Raw genomic sequence first — 20,847 nt, 5'->3', positions numbered from 1 at the left:
TGATAACATGGAAGAGAACAAGGGACAGGTTCAGCAGTTCTCAACCTGTGGGTCGCGAACAATGAAAATACATCCTGCATATCAGATATTTACATTACGATTCATAACAGTAGCAAAATGACAGTTATGAAGTAGCAACGAAAATAATTTTATGGTTGGGGGTCACCACAACATGAGGAACTGTATTAAAGGGTCGCGGGATCAGGAAGGTTGAGAACCACTTAGAAGGTAGAATCTAATCTAACTGGTTGGTTCCCCAACTATCCTCAATTCAATCCAAGCTCTTACTCTGGCATTTGAGGCCTTCTCTGGTCGGCTCCTGTGCCATCTCTAGCCTCACAAACTGCATTTACATTAGATCATCAAATCAGATGTGGAGATTGAGGGAGAAAGAATAACGCGCCCCCCCGCCCCCCCCCCCCCCCCCCCCCCGCTTACCCCCAAATGTTCACATCCTTAATCCCTGGAACCTGTGACTATGTTACCTTTCATGGCAAAGAGGACTTTGCAGATGTGAGTTAAGGGGTTTGAGATGGGAAGGTTAACTACCCTGGAGTACCCAGGTGGGCTCAAAGGAATCACAAGGATCTTAAGATAAAGACAGGAGGGTCAAGTCAGGTCGGAGAAGATGTGACAAAGAAGCAGAAGTCGGAGAAGTCTTTGAAGATGAGGGAAGGGGCCACAAGGAAATAAATGAGCCCCTAGAGCAGTGATGGCGAACCTTTTGAGTTCGGCGTGTCAGCATTTTGAAAAACCCTAACTTAACTCTGGTGCTGTGTCACATATAGACATTTTTTGATATTTGCAACCATAGTAAAACAAAGACATATTTTTGATATTTATTTTATATATTTAAATGCCATTTAACAAAGAAAAATCAACCAAAAAAATGAGTTCGCGTGTCACCTCTGATATGCGTGTCATAGGTTCGCCATCACTGCCCTAGAGCCTCCAGAAGGAACAGGGCTCTGCCCACACCTTGACTTTATCCCACTCAGACTAACTGTCGACTTTTGACCTCCATCTCAGAATTGTAAGATAATAAATTTATGTTTTAAGCCATTAAATTTGTGATCATTCATTACAGCAGCAACAGAGGCCCCCCCAGAAACCTAGGACAGTGAAATGTGCTAAGCAGCTACAGATTTCTCAAAATTCAAGAGGGGGATTAAGGAGAAGGAAAACAGATCATTCTAGGTTAAATATGCCTTATCATGCAAGTTCTTCTGAAATAAAGTCAAACAATCCAAGTTGGCCATAGAAATCCCTGAATAGCAGAGGCAAGTAAACTATTTTTCAGGTAGCCAGGCATTCAGAAAAGCACTTTCCTATCCTTTCAAAATTCTATGCTTACACCTTCTACTCAATGAACTAAGAAGCTGAGATTTTGTTTCTGAGATGACAGTTTAGTCACCTCCATCAGGTAGTCATAAGGCTCATAAGACTGGACTTAGTCCTTTTCTTCACACACAGCCCACAAAGAGCCAAGAACACCCCAGTAACCGTCTTAAAGGAGAAAGCCCACCACTGTAGTGACTGCCTCTTATGAAAAGCACGTGGCTACACAACATAAGGTTAGATTCTGGGTACCTGAGGGTGGCAGGTGGCAGCACCAACATGCCCAGCTTCAGAGATGGCATGGGCGACCTATGTCGGGTCCCATCAAGGTGTGTCCACAGCACACCCGTGGGAAGAAGTCGTAGTTAGGAGCTTGGCCACGGCTGGCTGGACCATCCTTGGGTGAGTTACACACCTAAGAGCCTCAATGTTGTCATCAGTGGGACTCTGTAGGGTCAAATTTCATTGCTGAACCAAAGACCCACATGAAGGATAAATATGTTACAAATATGTGTCCAAAAATAATTCCTCTGCAGATTGTCTCAAGGAACAAATGAGACATAAGTTCTTGGTACAATCACCACAACAACGATTATTTCTGCTAAAATCTAAGTCAGATGGTAACAACTCCCCAACTTAAAATTCTCTAGTGTTTTCTGACCTCATGCAGAACCAGAGCCAAGGTCCTAGCACTGGCCCATGAGGCCCAATGTGAGCTGCTGGCCCTCCCTACCCACCTAGTTCCTCCATCTCATGTACAGTTCCTCACTCTTTCCACTCCAGCCACACTCATCTTTTGGGGATCTTCTAACTTGGGGGCTGACAAGCTTTTTCTGTAAAGGGCCAGGTGGTCAATATTTACTTTCTACTTTGCGAGCCACTGCAGTCTTTGTTGCCATGACTCAACAAACACAGCCATAGACAAGTGGCTGTGCTCCAATAAAAATTTACAAAGAAAGGCCGCAGGCCCTAGTTTGCTGACCCCTGCTCTAACGCATCAGACACACGTCTGCTTCCAGTCCTCTACACCTGCCACTCGGATATGCACACGGCATTCTCCCTCACTTCCTGCAGGTCTTCACTCAGTCACTTTCAGGGAGCCCTGCCCAGACACAACACAGCCACCCTCCCCATGCCCTTTCCCTCCTTTGTTTTTCCCTTTTGCCCTTAACATCTTCATATACATATACTTACATATATATAGTGTCCCCCCAAAATGTAGACACACTTTAACAGTTGGTAGCTCAATTTTGAAAATGAAATGTATGTTAATAAACAGGACCTTTATTTTACATATATAATTTGCTTATTGTCTGTGTCTCCACAACTCCCACTGATTAGCATATAAGCTCTAAAAGGGGGGAGAATTTTCTTTTTCTTACTCTGTCTTGTATTTTCAGCTGCCTGAACACTGCAAGCATTCAATAAATACTGACTGGATGACTCAGGTATAGTACAAAATCGAGAAAAGGGTAAATCTCCATAAAACACTACCCAGATCAACCCTACATTGGGATAAAGTTTCCCAGTATCTAGAAAGCCCCAGGTCACTAGTTATGTCATAATCGGTGATGTCATCATTGGGGACATTCTAAAGTTGCCCTCTGATTTCAGCCTTTCTGACCTTGAAGCCTGTGGGATCAAGGAACTTTCTGAGAGCGAGATGGCTCTTGCTAGCATGTGGGCTCCGCAGGCAAGGATCATAGGGGATGGGCCTGACAAGGGGAAGGGCGAACAGGCCTCCCTGAACACAGAGGCCCTCCAGACGGCCTCCCTAAAGTGTGGTCCAGCGAAGCGTGCGGTGTGGGTCCACCGGAACCGCTTGGAGCCAGAAGAGTCCACGAAATCAGAAGCCAGGGAGAAGCCCCAGGTAAAGGTGACCAAAGCGGTGGTTGTGGACCTCGGCACTGGCTACTGTAAATGTGGCTTCGCTGGGCTGCAAAGGCCCACCCACAAGATCTCCTCGACAGTGGGCAAGCCCTACATGGAGACCACCAAGACTGGGGACAGACGCAAGGAGACCTTCGTGGGGCAGGAGCTCATCCATCCGGAGGTTCGTCTCAAGCTGGTGAATCCCCTGCGGCACGGCGTCATCGTGGACTGGGACTCAGTGCAGGGTATCTGGGAATACATCTTCCATAAAGAGATGAAGATCGCCCCAGAGGAGCATGCGGTCTTGGTTTCAGACCCACCGCTGAGCCCACACACCAACCGAGAGAAGTATGCCGAGATGCTGTTTGAGACCTTCAGCACTCCTGCGATGCACATCGCCTACCAGTCCCGCCTGTCCATGTACTCCTACGGCAGGACCTCCGGCCTGGTCGTGGAGGTGGGCCATGGCGTGTCCTACGTGGTCCCCATCTACGAAGGTTATCCTCTGCCCAGCATCACGGGGCGGCTGGACTATTCGGGCTCTGATCTGACAAACTACTTGATGGGCCTGATGAACAGTTCGGGAAAACACTTCACCGAGGCCCAGAAGGGCATTGTGGAGGACATCAAGAAGAAATGCTGCTTTGTGGCCCTGGACCCCATCGAAGAGAAGAGAGTCCCGGAGACGAAGCATATGATCCAGTACACCCTGCCGGACGGGCAGCAGATATACCTGGGCCAGGAAAGGTTCCTCTGCTCCGAGATGTTCTTCAAGCCTTCCCTGATCAGGTCCATGCAGCTGGGCCTCCACACCCAGACGGTGTCCTGCCTGAACAAGTGCGACATCGCCCTCAAACGGGACCTCATGGGGAACATCCTGCTCTGCGGGGGGAGCACTATGCTCAGTGGTTTCCCTAACCGTCTGCAGCGGGAGCTGAGCAGCTTGTGTCCCAATGACACCCCCCAGGTAAACGTGTTGCCCGAGAGAGAGACTGCAGTGTGGACGGGTGGCTCCATCCTGGCATCGCTCCATGGCTTCCAGCCACTGTGGGTCCACCGCTTTGAGTATGAGGAACATGGGCCTTTCTTCATCTACAGAAGGTGCTTCTGAACGCGAATGAAGCATGGTCACTGTGGCTGCCAGGTATCAGCTTTGCTGGGTGAGCACCCACCGCACACATAGGCCCAGCACGTTCACTCCGACAGCATTAAACACTCCGTTCCCCTCCACAGTGTGTTTCTCTATTTCCTGACTTAAGAACAACTCCATACATGCAGCTCTGCCTTAAAATATACATTTGCCAACACAAAGGGGTAGGTGGGGGGTGGAAGGACTACCTCTAAAATGGTGCTGTCTCTTATTTTGTGTATTTCCCACTTTAGGAACTACTGTATTGTTAAGATTTGCTTGGAAGGGGAAGTATGATGGTAGATTATATGCTGTTGTGACATATAAGACCCCCCCTTTTTATTGACAGCATTACAGATGTCCCCCATTTCCTCTTTTGCCTCCCTCCACCCACTCCCTGCCCCATCTCAGGCCTTCCCTGCACTACTGTGTCCGTGGGCTATGCATATATGCACCTAAGTTCACCAAGATCCCTTCTGATGAACACCAATAGGAAGGATGCTGTCAAGGTTCAGCCTCCCACAAAGCATCTAAACACCAGTGTCCGGCCTCCAGGAGGGGATTACAAGAGTTGCTAGCATTATCTTAGACTTTTCTCTCTTACACAAAAGCCCAAAAGTCTTACTACGGTCTTGAGTGTCCTGTAACCCCCACCGTCCCCCCACCCCCATCCCACAAAGGCACACGTTCAAACACTCACAGGAGAGCTATGGCATCTCTACCACCCCCAGGGAGAAGCTCTCCAGAACCACCCTCTGAGCCTCCAGGTTTGCCTAGACACCCCTGAAAGACTTGCAGGGCAGACCCTGGGTCCTGGCCTGGTGAGGAAGCACCGCTGGCTGGCACCAGCAAGCCGGAGTAAGAGCAGCAGATAGCCCCCGAGGGGCACCTGGAGTGCCTACAGTTCAGCAAGGATGACAGCCTTACCCTGCAGTATTGGGAATCAGCTAGGAGTTGGGTACACTGACATGAGAAAGAGCTATGTCCTGCTCACGTCAGTTTCTGCCCAAACCACTCACGTGTCAACACTGTATGAACGTTCACTGATGGGCGGGTTGAAGTTTGGTTAATTCTTAACCTTTGGACCTCTTTGGCAGGGTGATAATGCCTATGTACCTTTCCCTAAGTAATATTTTAAAATGCATAAAATAAAGTAGCATCACAGAGGAAAGCAATCATATAGAAATACACTATCTTCAAATCCTGTAAGGGTCTAGGAACAATAGTCAAGAACCCCAGAAACTGAGGGTCTTGATGAAGGGGAGGCAGGGAAGGTATCTCTGGAGGATGCGACTCTCCAGGCCTCCCTAGGCCTAAACATTATGCTGTATTTTATTTTATTTTATTTTTTAAAATATATTTTATTGATTTTTTACAGAGAGGAAGGGAGAGAGATAGAGAGTTAGAAACATCGATGAGAGAGAAACATCGATCAGCTGCCTCCTGCACATCACCCACTGGGGATGTGCCCGCAACCCAGGCACACGCCCCCGACCGGAATCGAACCTGGGACCTTTCAGTCCGCAGGCCGACGCTCTATCCACTGAGCCAAACCGGTTTCGGCCATTATGCTGTATTTTAAAATGAAAAAGTGTAAGGCTAAACAACTGCATAGTCTTTTCCAAAGCACTTTTATGAATCCTTACACAATCAGCCTTGTAGAAAAAAAGAATCCTCATAAAGAGGTGAATACTTGCCCTAACCGGATAGAGCGTCAGCCTGCGAACTGAAAGGTCCCACGTTCGATTCCGGTCAAGGGCACATGCCCGGGTTGTGGGCTAGATCCCCAGTGGGGGGCTTGCAGGAGGCAGCTGATCAATGATTCTCTCTCATTATTGATGTTTCTATCTCCTCTCCCTCTTCCTTCCTTTCTGAAATCAATAAAAGTATATATATATTTTTTTTTTAAAAGAAAGAGGTGAATACTTTTACTAAGTATTTGGAAATCATCTTAGACTAGTGGTTCTCAAACGGGGGCAACTTTGACCCCCACGGGACATTGGCAATGTCTGAAGATGTTTTTGGTTGTCCTAACAGGAGTGGGGAGTATGAAATAGTGGCATCTAGAGAGTAGAGGCCAGGGATTTGTTTAAATAACCTATAATGCGCAGGACAGTTCCCTACAAAGAACGATATGCCCTAAAGTGTCAAAAGTGCCAAGGCTGTCCAGGCCAGGTGGCTCAGTTGGTTGGGGTGTCATTCTGTAAACCACACAAAAAAAGTTGTGGGTTCAATTTCTAGTCAGGGCACAAACTTGGGTTGGGGCATGAACTTGCTTTGGGACACAAACCAAATTGGGGGGAAGAGCTATATACTCTTTTCTAAAACGTCACGGAGTCTTTCCCCAGAAGGAGGCATTCACCACCCCCAGGAGTTCCTCCTGGTCCCATATTGCATTCTTCCTCAACTTTACCTTGAATTTGAAAGGTCTGCTCCCGCCTGCTACTTCTCAGTGAACAAAATTCCATCTTGCTCCGATGAGAGAGAGAGTAATTGATAGTAAACTGAATTGAAAGAATTCACACAAATTCTTTCTTGTTGCTTCACTACATTATTTTAAGAAAACTGACCATCCACGAAATCACACCATTATCAAGACACATTTACTTGTATTTCCAATCCATCAGCAAGTCCCTTTACTATTACCCACACCAAGAGCACTGAAACTTATTAAAATGTCATAGCAGTTATCATGCTCATCTATCCATGCCAAAGGGGAGACACAAAGCACTTTTAGCCTTTCAGTGTTGGGAACTTAATTACAGCAAATCCATATGGGTATGCACCAAAAAGCCAATTTCTCCTAAGCAGGATATACATATCTTTATCTCTTCTTTTTTGTTTTATTTTGTGAAAATATTCAGACACACAGAAAAGTTGAATTACACAGGGAACACACCTAGATTCTACAGCTAACATTTTGCTATATTAAGAAAAGTCTGAAATTATAATTCTGGATATACCTATACTCAGAATCAAAAGCAGCATTTCCAGTTAGTTTATGTATAGTGATGAAGATCTGGGTCTGGCACTAAAGGCATGGAAGAAATTTTTAATCTTACCTAAGAGCCCCAAAACTAGCATCAACATGACATGAGCTTTTTCTAGACTGACCAAAAAGAGAAAATATTCTCATTTCTTTCAAAGAAAATAACTAATAGATAGAGGTCAGTTAAGTACCATACAGAAAAAAGAAATGAAATGGTCTAGACACTGACAAAAACATTTTGTTAAAAGATGCAGTATTTGGAGAAAAAGGAGTAACTCACAACCGTGCATGCCATCTGATGAACACTGCTCACCATAACAAATTGCATGATGTGTTTCAGAAATTCTACTCTGTTCTGCTAAGTCTCTAGCAGAAAACTCACAGGCAAGGACTGAAAACAGTCCTTGTGGACACTGTAGTGATGGAAGGCTTACCCCAGTTATAACTGGGAGCACATAATCAGGTAAGATACTGCAAAATAACAGCTGTTAGCAGGGAAAAGCTTTGTATTTCAAAGGATACAGCTAGCTTTTCATTCTGCTTTAGTTCAAGGTGAAAAAGCCATTGAAGTGACGAAATGTGACTAACTGTTGGTAGCACTAACAGCCATGTTGTTGATATACAATGCTCTCTTCCAGGAACATAAAGCAATTTAAAAACATTTCTTCACATGTTTGAGGTAGAAACCATGAAACGTTATTCTCAATGAACTGAGGCACAAATTAATTATGTGACTTGTCTAAGGTCCCAATATGACTTAGACCTGCAACTGGGCATGAAACCCCAGCTCCTGTTTATCATAAATACCAGAAATATGCTCTCAAAAAACACTAAATAAAAGAACACTAAACCTGACAAAATGATGCTATGTTGACTAAAGATTAAAGTTTAGTGAATTAAAACTCTATGCAAAATAAAAGAAAATAGAATTGCGTGGTGTGTGCAGAGGTCTGCTGCACGGAGCAGCTCTCGGCAATGCGAAGGTAGATCACAGTCTTCCCTTTCCCGGTTCTCGGCAGCCAGGCCTGGAGGACTGAGGGTGGGAAGAAAACGTCTTCTCTGCCGAGCCCTCCCAACGAGGAGCCGTCACTCCAACAGGCTCAGTTTCCACTGGGTTCTTTTGTTGATCATCGGTGGTATCAAAAACTCAGCATCTAATACAAAGGAGAGAGATGGTGACAGGACACATTCTTTCTTGGTGGTGGGAGCTGAGGCAGTAACTCTAATCTAAAACTGGGCCACTACAAGACGACCATCAGAAGCGAGTTCATGTTTCTGTAACCTTCCAACCTCGATCAGAGCAAACGCAGCGGGGGGATATCATTACAACTCCATGCACATGGGGGAGTAGCAGGTAAATGCCCACCGAGTGATTCCAAGTGAAAGAAGTCTTATATTTCAAATGGGTGGTGGTCACAAGGCCAACAAACTACGTCCACCTAAAATCTGTACATTTTACTCTACGTAAAATTTACCTCAACTGTAAGAGTAAAGAAACATGGGGCATGTATTCAATGAGTAAAGATACTGCACAGAAAATACTTTATGATAAAAAAATTCTACAAGCGCACTGACTGATAAAAATGTCCCTACTTAAAAAAGTGTGTGTGTGGGGGGGGAATAGATGAGGGAGCATTGTCATTGTTAGATGAAACTCCCAGACCCTTTTCCAGTTAGATTTGTGGAATCTATTAAATAAGTATCATATATAGGAAGCAGAGATATGAGAAATAAGTCTATTAAAAGATTTTCTATCTTAGCAGGATTCATGATAAACTTCCAACAGTACATCTGCACATATGAGCCATTCAGACATTAAAACTTATTTTCAAAAATATTTAACAATGTGAGAAAAACGCTCAAGAAAGTTTTTAAAAACATGGTTTCATATTATACAAAATATATGTATGTATACACATGACTAGAAATCATCAAATTTTAATTTTCTTTAATATACTTTTCTGTACAATCCAGACTTCCTCTACTAATCATATCATTTTTATAATTTCACACAGAATTACTGCTCTCTACTCCCCCAAACAAAAACTATATAGATACAAAGACCATAGGAGGTTTTACTCATTTAAGAATAGATATTGGAAAAGTCTACTTAAATAAGTTCATTGTCAACAAGGCCCATAATTTCATGTTAAATAGTGATTAATAAACTTTGACCTAGACTTTATCTGTTTTTTAAAGAAGAAAAAAAGTTATGAAAATATATTCTATCTTATTAAAAACTTAGGCATTACAATAATATTTGATTCCTAGACTTAACTGAGAATAAATACCAAGTACTGAATCTGGAGGAAAATAATTACACTGACAAAGTGTATGACAGCAGAACATGATGACTTTCACGTTTGAATTTCACAGCAACTTTTACAAAAATACACTGAAGGCTTTATCAATTTTTCCAAGGACTTCTCTTAATTATTTGAGAGTCAAATCACTCTCATTTGAAGCACTTATTTTGTTATCAATTTTAACAAGTTCAACTAGATTATGACTTAAGCACTCCTCCAATAACACTTGAATCCATTTTATAAAATCGTGAACTTTTGCAACACTTGCAATCGATCTGCATGATGTTACACTGCGTTGCAAACATGAAACAATCAGAGAAAATGCCCCACTGGTCCCACTGGGATGTATGAATGTACTTAACCAGTACTGTTAGCTGGAGAGGACTCGTTGACAAATATTTGAGTGGAACTACTTTTGTGAGTAGTTCATCTTCTCTTTTCCTACATAATCTTGTAGCCACAAGGACATAGACAATACTCATATAATGAGGAGCCTCAAACTGCTCAGCGGGAAAGGGAAGTGCTCTGCAAGGAGCGCCACCTAGACTACTCCAGGGAAAGGGGTGACTGACGTGACCTGCAGGTCAGCATCAGGACGGCAAGAAGGAAAATGTGACAGAAATTACAACTGGATTAGTCACAGTACAAACTAAGTAATTACTAAACTGCCTCAGGTCTAAGATGAATTTGTAGCACCTCAGAAATAAGTATGCTTTGGGATCGATACCAAAAGCAGCTTGCCAGGAATGCAGTGGTACTATCCATATACATGTGCTTAGCTGGGATGAAAGGCAGTTAGTGGTTTATTCCTGGTAGCAACATTCGCCATTAAAGTTAAACTTAATTTGAACCCTCACAGGCTACTTCAAATGTCATCAAAATGCTATTATAGTTCGGCATTTAATTGAAAAATTTTCGGACTGCTGCCTGTCACATGCTAGAAAATAAAAACTGCCATTCTAAACGTATCTCTAACCTTTCAAAGCTAAGAGACTGGTATCCTTGATTAATCCACCTGAAAGGCAAATATTCAGGTACCAAACCGATATGTCAAAAGTTTCCATTCAACTTTCAAAAGAAAGCCTTTAGGACTTTTAACTTTGACGGATATGTAATCTGAGAATCACCTCCCCCCATCAAACAAAACATCCTATATAATAAAAGCCTAATATGCTAAGTGTCCAGTCGTCTGGTCGTCCATTCAACCAATCGAAGCACAATATGCTAATGATATGCTAAGGCCGCTTAACCACTCGCTATGATGTGCACTGACCACCAGGGGGCAGATGCTCTGACTGGTAGGTTAGCTTGCTGCAGGGGTCTGGCTGATCGGGACTGAGCGAGATGGGCTGGACATGCCCTGGAGCCCTTCCGCAGTCCCTCTCTGGCTGGCCAACCTCCCGCATCCCTCCCTGGCCTTGATTGTGCACCGGTGGGTCCCTCGGCATGGCCTGCACCCTCTTGCAATCCGGGACACCTCAAGGCATGTCCGAAAGCTGGTTTCGGCCAGATCCCACAGGCCAGGCCGAGGGACCCCACTGGTGCACGAATTCGTGCACCAGGCCTCTAGTTTTAGGTATAAGTAAACAGGAAATCCACATGCAATGTTAATGGTCTTCAGATTTGCTTTCAAATTACACTGTCAACCCTAAAGATGATTAAGAAGGTCCAGCTCTTAAGGATTATGAAAACATCCCAAAGTTGCAACTGTGAAACTCCAATCGCCAAAAATTATGATTCAGGAGAATCTTTAAACTGTATGTGTAAATTCAACCGTTTAGACTCAAACTTCAACTGTTGTGTGCTCATGCAGACAAGAATATGCCACTGTATTGACAAGTGTACAATAGAACTGGAAAAAAACACACTATACGTTTAAAGTCATGTTGGATTCCCCACCCTCCAGCTTCCCACCATTAGATGCATTAAACTCATTTTACTAAAGATGTAGTCTTAGGTTCTCATCTTAAACTGCTGAATTCTCAACATATACAGAAAGATACTCCTGCTTAGTACTGTAGTAATTCAGAGGGAAAAAATACTAACCAAGAACAGGAGCTGAAGTCTTCTGTTGTTGATAAGAAGCCATGATACTGTTGGAAGTAGAATTGGGACCCAGAACCTAAGCAGAAAGTAGACTGTATCAGCAAAGATGACCTTATACTTCTGACAACTGTGGTACCAAGGCCAGACCTCTGCCAGCAGGAAATAGCCCGTCATTTTCATTGGGTGGTAGCAAACACAGTAATTCTCTTTTCTTATGAGAATTTAATCCCCCGTTTCTCCATTTTCAACTCAGACCTCTAAATCTCCTTTCTACCAGAAGAACAAGGTAATGATGGGGGTTAAAGAAAAGAAAATCTAGGTACCTCTCCTGCATGTGGAGTCTGACTCTCTCATGTGTGCAGGGTTCCCATACATATGTCTGTATTAAGTTTGGTTGTTTTCTCTTGCTAAAGAGAAAGGAAAGAAAATCTACAACATATGCACCTGATCCTTTCACAGGAGCAAGCCAGACCCTGAGGGAGAGGGAATAGTACAAGAGGCTATAGAATACACAGAGTATCAAATTGTACTCAGAGATTTGTGGGAATTCTTGCACTAAGATAAGAAGGTGCGTACCATGGGACAGAGTGAAAATTCTGCATGTGTTCAAGGTAAACGAGGGACTTCCAGAGCTGCACAAGCCTGAGGGTGTGCATGCCAGGCCCCCTGCTTTGCCTCCACGAGTTCTGCAGGGTGCAGTGCAGGCAGCACCCCCAGGTGGCACCGTGAGTAGCAATGACGTGCTCCAAGCACTCCCATGTGACTCACAGTATCCTGCACTTATGCCATTGCCATACTTTAGCAACCAAAACCAAACCACAATATTCCTGGTCATTTTGGTGACTTAGAAGTTAGTATGATCTGAATAGGGGAGGGGAGGAGAGGAGAAGAGAAGCATTATAAACTGCTAGCTTTGAAATCACTAGAGTTTTAAAGGTGATCACATTTCTTCTAGGAAATACCTATTATAGTAAAGCCAAATATTTGTGAGGGTAATGATTTTTAGTTGCTTTTATTTGTATGGTTTGTAAGATGCTTTTACACCTCTCCTCTTATTTAACATTCAAAACATATCCTAAGGTGTACAGGGATCCCTTTGTGAGGAGTCGAGGCCCAGTACACTTGTGTTTCTACCAACCTCTCCCAGAGCCCCAAGCCCACCCACCCATACGCTGCTGGGGCTGGGAGCCTGAGAAGACACTCCCTTGTCAGCTGCTCCCCACCAGAGGGAGAGAGTAGGGCTGGAGGGAGGAGGAATCTGCTCCTTGTGTCCGCTTCCTTTCACTCCACAGTAGCTCTTCACACCATCAGCAGCTGCTCATTCGTGTCAGTTCATTCCAATACAGAGAACTGTCATCATTACGTCTCCTCAGAAATACCAGCCCCAGCTGGCTGGCACCCTCTTCACAGAGGGTCAGGAACCAGCTCGGCAGGGCCCAGCCTGCGAACCTCTAAATCCTAACAACCACAAACTCTCCCTTTTGCTCTTTCAGCAGTTTCCCATGGTTACTGTCATTCTTGATGGGACACAAACACCCTTCAGCATAATCAGCAAGGCTCGTCATAACAACAGAGAAGTAACAAGTCAGATTTAACATCAAACAAAAGGAAGAGCAGTTGTCTGGGCTTCCTTTAGAGAACTCTGATACCACCCCTAAGTCTGAACACTCCCACCCCCACTCCAAGCTCATCGAAGGCCAGGGGCAACTGTCTGACCGTCCCGTATTCTGCAGGACAGTGTTCCATGCAGAGAGGAGAAATAAAAGGGAACGCAACCTCAGCCACGGTGTAACAGTCACTGGATAGTCAAAGAAAATCTTAGCGACTGCTTCAACATAAGTCTCAGACAACTGAACTGTGGCAAAGTATGTTTTAAGGACAGGAAAGTCTTTTGCTTTGACTTGTAAGAGATTGTGTGAGTGACATAACCTGTGAAATGATGAAAAAATGCACCTTCTGTCTTTGAGGAAAACTTACAGGCGTAACTGAGTGCTGGTGGCTGAGAGTCCAAATTTCTGGAAGGGACTTCTCCATTAGCTTCAGGGTATCTTCAAAGGCCTTCTGCAATTCTCTTCCTTGCTCATCGAACTCGAAGAGAAAGAGCACCTTTAAAATGCAGTGTATTTCATCTAGGACAGAAACGTGAGGGAGCGTTCAGTTGTGTCCACAGTTTCTCTCTCATATAAAAAACATTTACTGTCACACTACAGCTGTCATCTCCCACACTTTCTTCTCCCTTCCCCAATGCCGGAGTAATCCGACATCCTCTACAACAGGAAAACACACCAAGGGCCCCGGCAGGAAGCAGTGTCCCACAGCCCTTCATCTCGCCTCAGGACTCAGCTCTCCCAGCTCAGGTACCAGATGCCAATAGGAGGCTTCTGGTGACGGGCTGGCAAGGGCTGTTTCAGGAATGCGCCCTAAAATGACACTTCCTGTTGATGGTTCTGGTCTTTCCTCTAGTTGGAGAAATTCTGTCTGTCTGTGCTGTCCATTTACTATCTGTCTGAGGGCAGGACCCGTCAGTCAGTATTGAGCAGATACCTTTCAATTTTTCAGTGCCCTGCACCACTTCATTCAAAGCCTCCAAAAGGGCCAGCTCCTCCAGGGGGTTCCCTTCTTTGAGGCTGTGCTTCTTCCGCTCTGCCTTACGGCGATTCTTAGATGATCGCCTGTGAGAAATTAGAGAGAGATTTATAAAGGGCTCTCCTTGTGCTGAACATATTAAAATGAATGTACCTGTTGCCACTAACTTTCTGAGAAACCAGGCATCTGCAGATGGTATCTGTACTTGGGAGAAATGGTGATGCGGTGTTAAAAGTGATTTAAAAAACCCCCCACAAAACTTGGAGAGGCAAGTCTTACAGGCAGGGATAAGGAAAACCCTAAAAAGTATTATCTGGCCTTGATGCTTTCATTGAAGTACAGACTAAAATGAGGTCACATCTGATAATAAGAGCTAAACAATAAACAGAACAACATTGAACTTGAATTTTATAATAAAAAACAAATTCAAAGGCAACAAAATAAAACTTAAATTAGAAGATAAAGACATACTAGATTGGAACTTGAACATAATGAAATCTATATGAATCCAATAGTCTTTCCTGCCTTAGGTCACTAATATGCCATTCCTTTTGTCTGGGGCTCTCCCAGTCCAACTTTTTTTCCAAATATTTTTATTGATTTCAGAGAGGAAAGGAGAGGAAGAGAGAGAGAGAGAGACATCAATGATGAGAAAGCATAATTGATCAGCTACCTCCTGTTCACGTCCTACTGGTATTGAGCCTGCAACCAGGCATGTGCCCTAACCAGGAATGGAACCATGACCTGCCCCTGGCTCATAGGCTGACGTTCAACCACTGAGTCACACTGGCTGGGCAACTCTTAAAAGCCCAGCTCTAGTCGCCTTTTTTACAGTTTCTGATCACTCCCCACATCCTCAAAATCAATTCAGTTAAATTATATAATCTTGCCTTGTTCGGTCTCCCCAGTAAGGCTCTAGCTCTTACAACTCAGATCTCCTTAAAAGTTTCCTGCAACCTTCACTACAACTAGCATATAGGCATTCAGTAACACTTCTACAAATTGCTACACTGAGTAAAAGTGTGATGACATATTTATTTCCTCTTCCAATCCTGAGTTTGAATTGAAGAAGCCTAAAATCTTTTTTCTTTATATATTTTTATTTTTTCAGTGCCCACCCATTATAGTCACATAATATTTATTAAGTGAATAAAATCAGATGTTTTATGAACTGAGTACGCAGTGTGAGGTCCGTGTGGGCCCTGGGTAAGCACACAGGCCATGAAGCTGCAGCAGAAACATGTGAACACGGGTCTAACCTACTGGATGTGCGGGGACAGGCCTTGCACAACTTCCACGTGGCCTTGAATGTCCTCCGGCTCCTGCAGCAACATCCTGGTAGAAAACCAACCCATTTACTTGGACTTTCTCCATTGCCCAGGGTACGGTGGGTGTGATGGATAAACATGATACATACGCTGATATCCTGGAGTTGCTATGGGAATATCTGCCACTCATGTCACTGCCGTTCATGACACTGCTAGTTTCAGAGAAGAGGTCAGACTGTTGACCGCGGGATGCCTCATCATCTAGAAAAGAACCGGATGCGGAATGAAAACTTTCCGCTAATGTGGGTTTACCTTCAGCGGGGTAGGTGGATTATAGTTAACCAGGGCATAGCTAAGGATGGATGAAAATTATTACAAAGTTGATCTCAAAATGAAATGAGATAATATTAAATACATTTATTACTAAAATGGTATACCAGTACATCAGTACCAAACCACTTTAGTCTTTTCTTCCTTTTTATTACAGCAAAAGAACTTTTAGAAATGAGGAGACTCATTTTATAAAACACAGTGGTCAAACACTCTGGCTGAGTGGGGCGAGGGGGAGGTTTACCAGAGTTCTTCCCATTCGTGCTCGGTGCTCTCCCAACCCCTCCTCTCTCTCTCTCTCTCTCTCTCACACACACACACACATACCCCCCCAAGGACTTTCACAGAGGCTTAGACTCCCCACGACACAGCTCTCACACCACAGGAGGTACAATAAGCAGTCAAGACAAAGTGTGATATGTTGTTGACCGCCAGCCACCACCACCCATCCCAGCACCAATGGTTTCCATGTAACACTCACCCAGATAGACACGCTGAGCTTGCTCCTTGAGCTCTCGAACCACCAGTAAACGTTTTTTATGGTGACTGAAAGTGGTTGTCTGAGAGTCTAGAAATGCCATATAGTTTTTCTGGGCTGGGGGGGTGAAGATAGAAAATAATTTCAGCATGATGTTTAAGCACAGAGAGAAAACTAGAGGGGAAAGGTGAGAGCTGGAATTTACCAAAAAGAAATAGGTTACTAGGTTTTCCAAGGAAGATTTTTTTCCGAATGAGTATTAACCTACACCGTTTTAGGAGAATGAACTAAACTGAGATTCCAGATCTTAGAACTCATGGACATCATCCTAGAATACTCTTACCACTAAACATACAAAATCACCTGAACAGACTTGATACCTAACCCAAACAGGACTGGCAAACAAAAGGAGAGCACAGGCAGCTGTTAACACAAACAGGAGGAAAGTCACTGACATGCTTCCCAAACACAGATGTGCGGCCTATGCAGATGAACTGTCAGCGTTTTCCTACGTCCTCAACGGTAGAGATAGTTGAAGTAAGAGCTGGCTAATGGATGCTGTGGGGCCAGGAAGGATTCTTTCAGTACCCAGACCCGGGTACCCAAAGTGAATGGTACAGAAAGAACCCCCCTCGTTTTAATTAGAATGGGAGAAGGGAGCGGGCAGGGTAGGAACGTGAGCACATGTCAATGTCAGGAAGACTAGACCTTACTTACACCTAGACTGCACTAAAAATGGCAGCATGGAAGTCAACTCCCCCCTCCCAAAGATTTCCACAAGTCAAGCTGATGTCCTTCTTTTCAGCTGAGCTTGGGAGGGTCGCTGTACCACCAGAGTACTCTAAACCTGGAAACATATCTACTCTAGGAACCAGCAACCTCATTTGCGAAGGTTCTTATTTTCATTTTGAAAAAAATTCAAACCTACAGGAAAGTTTCAATAGTTCAATATACATACATAAATCCTACACAGAACCTCAATTTACCAATTCTTTTTTTTTTAAATATATTTTATTGATTTTTTACAGAGGGGAAGGGAGAGGGATAGAGAGTTGGAGAGTTAGAAACATCGATGAGAGAGAAACATTGATCAGCTGCCTCCTGCCTAGGAACCAGCAACCTCATTTGCGAAGGTTCTTATTTTCATTTTGAAAAAAATTCAAACCTACAGAAAAGTTGCAATAGTTCAATATACATACATAAATCCTACACAGAACCTCAATTTACCAAATCTTAACATTTTGCCATATTTTGGGCTTCCAGTTTCTACACACTCTCTCTCATTATTATTTTTTGTAGAAACTTTTGAGAATAAGTTGCAGATATGACCCCTACTTAATATTTCAGCAGCTCTTTCTTAAGAATAAAGACATTATCTAATATTACCTAATATAAACACAATATAATGATTAAATGTGGAAATTGTGTATTGATACAATACTATTCCTTTCAAGTTAATCAACTGTTCCCAAATGCAAAGGTTCTCATTCCTATCTTATCACAGACTTTTAACCATCAAGTATTTCATGTACTACCATCTACTTAGCCTGTGAAAGCCCTGGTCAGAATTAAGTGCTACACCAGTGAAGAATTCTGACAGACTCCATTTAACACACGAGCCAAGGATGTAATAACACCAGGAACCCTCTCCCACCTCACCCCTCCACTTCCAAATGAGAAATTCTATTTAAATGGAACCCTCACCTTCTAAAATGGAAGGCTTTACGTTGGTTTCTATAATATCCAGCCTGTTATATTTGTAAACCTAAGAGGAAACAGACAGTAATTTTAGGCAGGAAACATTCAAGTTGCCAGAGAGTTCAGACACTTAGAAAGAAGTGGATCACTTCACAGGTGACCCGGGTGTTTTTCAGAGGAGCGAGCCTCCTATAAGACAACCATTGGAAATGCAACTAATTTTAGTAGAATATAGCAATATTTCACACTTAGAGGAACAACTAATTCCCAACATCAAGAATACATTTTTAAATGGTTTAAAAATCACTGCTTGTCCTTAGAGTGGGAACTGAACTACCACTTCACTTCACGAGCTCAGAGGGAAGGCACTCCAGCTGACCGTCCCCCCTACACTCCTGCTCTGCTCTGCTCAGCACCTAATGCTGGGAGGGTTGTAAACATTCCCCTACCAGTCTCAGAGCATCTTCCCAGGCGGCTCCTTCTAACAGCAAGAGCACAGCTTCTTCATAATCCTGACAAAGGAACATCAAGGCAAACATCAGGTTAAGGGAGCAAGCATGTCAGAAGCCCCTCTGCCTTCCCAGCTATCCTCTGGTCCCAGTTCTATCCCTTGCCTGGCCTAGAGCACGTGCTCAATACATATTGATCCGAAACCAAAGGAGGGCATGCATTCTGCAAAGAGCACAAGGTAAGTATCATCTCCCTGTTTCCCTAAGCCTCAAAACCACCAAACAGATCTGCTAAAAAGGCCCATTTCGCCCTGGCCAGCGGCTCAGTTGGTTGGAGTGTCGTCCTGTGCACTAAAACGGTTTCGGATTCAATTTTGGGTCAGAACATATACCTAGGTTGCAGGTTTGATTCCTCATCAGGGTGCATAAAAAATAGTTACTTTTAATTAAAAAGATAAAATAAAAATTTTCTTCCCAGACAGACCCCAATGGATCATCTGGCACGTGCCACACTAACAGGGCCACACCACAGGTTCACAAAGGGACATAGTAGGATGTGTTTTCTTTGATTGACCTATGTGTGTGTGTTGTATTGAGATAAAAATATGCTGAGGTAAAAGAGATATTTCCCATAAAGAGAATGAGTGTAAAAGCCAAAAAGGTATTTAAAGTCAATCACCTTGTTTGAGAATGGTTCTTTCTCACTCTACTTTGCCAAATTAACATAAAAAGTACGACTCCCTTGAAATTTAGTACTTTCTACCAAGGTCAACCACTAGAACATATTATAGTAGAGCTCGTTAGTGTTCTACCTCCCAGCACTTATATAGAGATATATTGAATTTAGATTTCCAAGTCAAGTCAGCAAGATGGAAGACATTAGGGCAAAGTATCTCTGAACGTCCTAATTATCCACAGTTGTTCTTTTTTTATCACATTAAAAAAATTTACTGATTGATTTTAGAGAGAGAGAAGGAGAGAGAGAGAAAGAGAGAGAAAACATCAATTTGTTGTTCCACTTATTTATGTATTCACTGGTTGATTCTTATATGTGCTCTGACTGGGGATTAACCTTGAAACCTTGGCATATCGGGGCGATGCTCTAACCAATTGGGCTACCTGGCCAGGGCCCACCCACAGTTTTTTAAATTTTCATGATCTATAAGGTACAACTAGAAAGTCCTTGCTTGATAGTGGGGCAGTTTTAGAAAGGAGGAACTGAGCTTACCTGGGCGTACTGTTCCAAAACTGTGGCCGCCTCACTGTGCTTACTCTGCTCAACTAGCTTTCCTGCAAAGGTAACAAGAAGCATTTGACTATAGCTGGCTTGCTAAGAACAACAGTTCCACCAAAACCCAAGTTGAACTGGTTTTGGGTAGCATTTTTTAAGTAAAAATGGTCTCATACAAATTGGAGATTGAGCTCTACAGAGTACAAGTATACATTTAAATCTGACTGCTTTAAAACAGCATTTCATAAGTGCTAAGACTGTTGCAGAGGTTAATGAAAGAGGTACCAAAAAATTATTTGCAGATCAAATAAATTTAGAAAGCTTTGGGTAAAACACAGTGAAACAGATTTTTCTGCTGCAGTGTTTCATTACTATGTCTTCATTATGTATCAAACTATGTAATTTGTGAATTTCTTTGAGGGAAAGAGGCAGGAATACCATGGAGTTTATCTTGAATGGAATTTACAATCTAAATTTAGCATGAGATGTGAAAATCATGTATAATCAAAATTAGCCATGAAAAATGCTTACAAAGGCATGGATAAGGGAAACTGACCTAATAACTCTCACTAATCCATTTTGTCCTGTATTGTGAGAAACTGCTATTTGCTTGGTTGAGCACTAGGTGGAGCTAGTTGGCTATGTTGGAGTTTGCCCACGGCTGTCCTAGAATCATAGTCAGCCCAGTTGAGATAATCACACAACAAGAGACACATAGGACCCGAGGCTGACTAAGGGGCTGGCAGATTCATGCCTCCCATCTCAGGCTAACTCCAGGCCACATTATCACTGACAAAAACATAGTCACTTATCTTTTCTTTCTTTTGCTGGCTCATGTAAATTAATCAAGTTCATGTGCACATGAAACGACTCTACCATATAACATTTCTCAAATATCACCATATAATATTTCTCAAATATTTCTGGCCACTGCCTTCCCCACCATTTTCTGCTAAACACCTGGAGGACTAGGTGTTTTCCACCATAAGGCAAATGCAAACTAAGAGTTGTAAAAAATAAAAAAAATGATCACAGGTCATAGATCATAGAGCTAGAAGGTATATTAGTAAACTACCAATAACACCAGTTTCTAAAGCAGAAGTAACAATGGAGCCAGAATGAATAAC

The 20,847-nt window shown here is 43.2% G+C and overlaps 2 protein-coding genes across 4 annotated transcripts in view; one reads left to right on the top strand and one right to left on the bottom strand.

Moving 5' to 3' along the window:
* Positions 1–2,088: 2,088 nt before the first annotated feature.
* Positions 2,089–4,654, top strand: ACTL7A (actin like 7A). Its single transcript, XM_006088046.2, has one exon. The coding sequence runs from the start codon at positions 3,002–3,004 to the stop codon at positions 4,319–4,321; it is 1,320 nt and encodes a 439-aa protein (XP_006088108.1). The 5' UTR covers positions 2,089–3,001; the 3' UTR covers positions 4,322–4,654.
* Positions 4,655–6,923: 2,269 nt separating this feature from the next.
* ELP1 (elongator complex protein 1) overlaps positions 6,924–20,847 on the bottom strand; it is a 58,507-nt gene continuing 44,583 nt past the window's right edge. Inside the window, exons 29-37 of one of the 3 annotated variants that reach the window (XM_006088045.3) lie at positions 19,718–19,779; positions 18,490–18,552; positions 18,047–18,107; positions 16,346–16,459; positions 15,684–15,795; positions 14,225–14,352; positions 13,658–13,809; positions 11,681–11,756; positions 6,924–8,482 (exon numbers count right to left, since the gene is read on the bottom strand). In XM_006088045.3, the coding sequence (XP_006088107.1) occupies positions 8,415–8,482; positions 11,681–11,756; positions 13,658–13,809; positions 14,225–14,352; positions 15,684–15,795; positions 16,346–16,459; positions 18,047–18,107; positions 18,490–18,552; positions 19,718–19,779 (836 nt within the window). In that variant the 3' untranslated portion in view covers positions 6,924–8,414. Of the gene's footprint in view, positions 8,483–11,680; positions 11,757–13,657; positions 13,810–14,224; positions 14,353–15,683; positions 15,796–16,345; positions 16,460–18,046; positions 18,108–18,488; positions 18,553–19,717; positions 19,780–20,847 lie in introns of those variants that run through there. The other 2 variants (XR_002829062.1, XR_002829061.1) reach the window with 2 other exon arrangements.

This window comes from Myotis lucifugus, unplaced genomic scaffold (genome assembly GCF_000147115.1).
Source record: "Myotis lucifugus unplaced genomic scaffold, Myoluc2.0 scaffold_43, whole genome shotgun sequence".
NCBI lineage: Eukaryota > Metazoa > Chordata > Mammalia > Chiroptera > Vespertilionidae > Myotis > Myotis lucifugus.
This window is presented reverse-complemented; position numbering and strand designations above follow the sequence as displayed.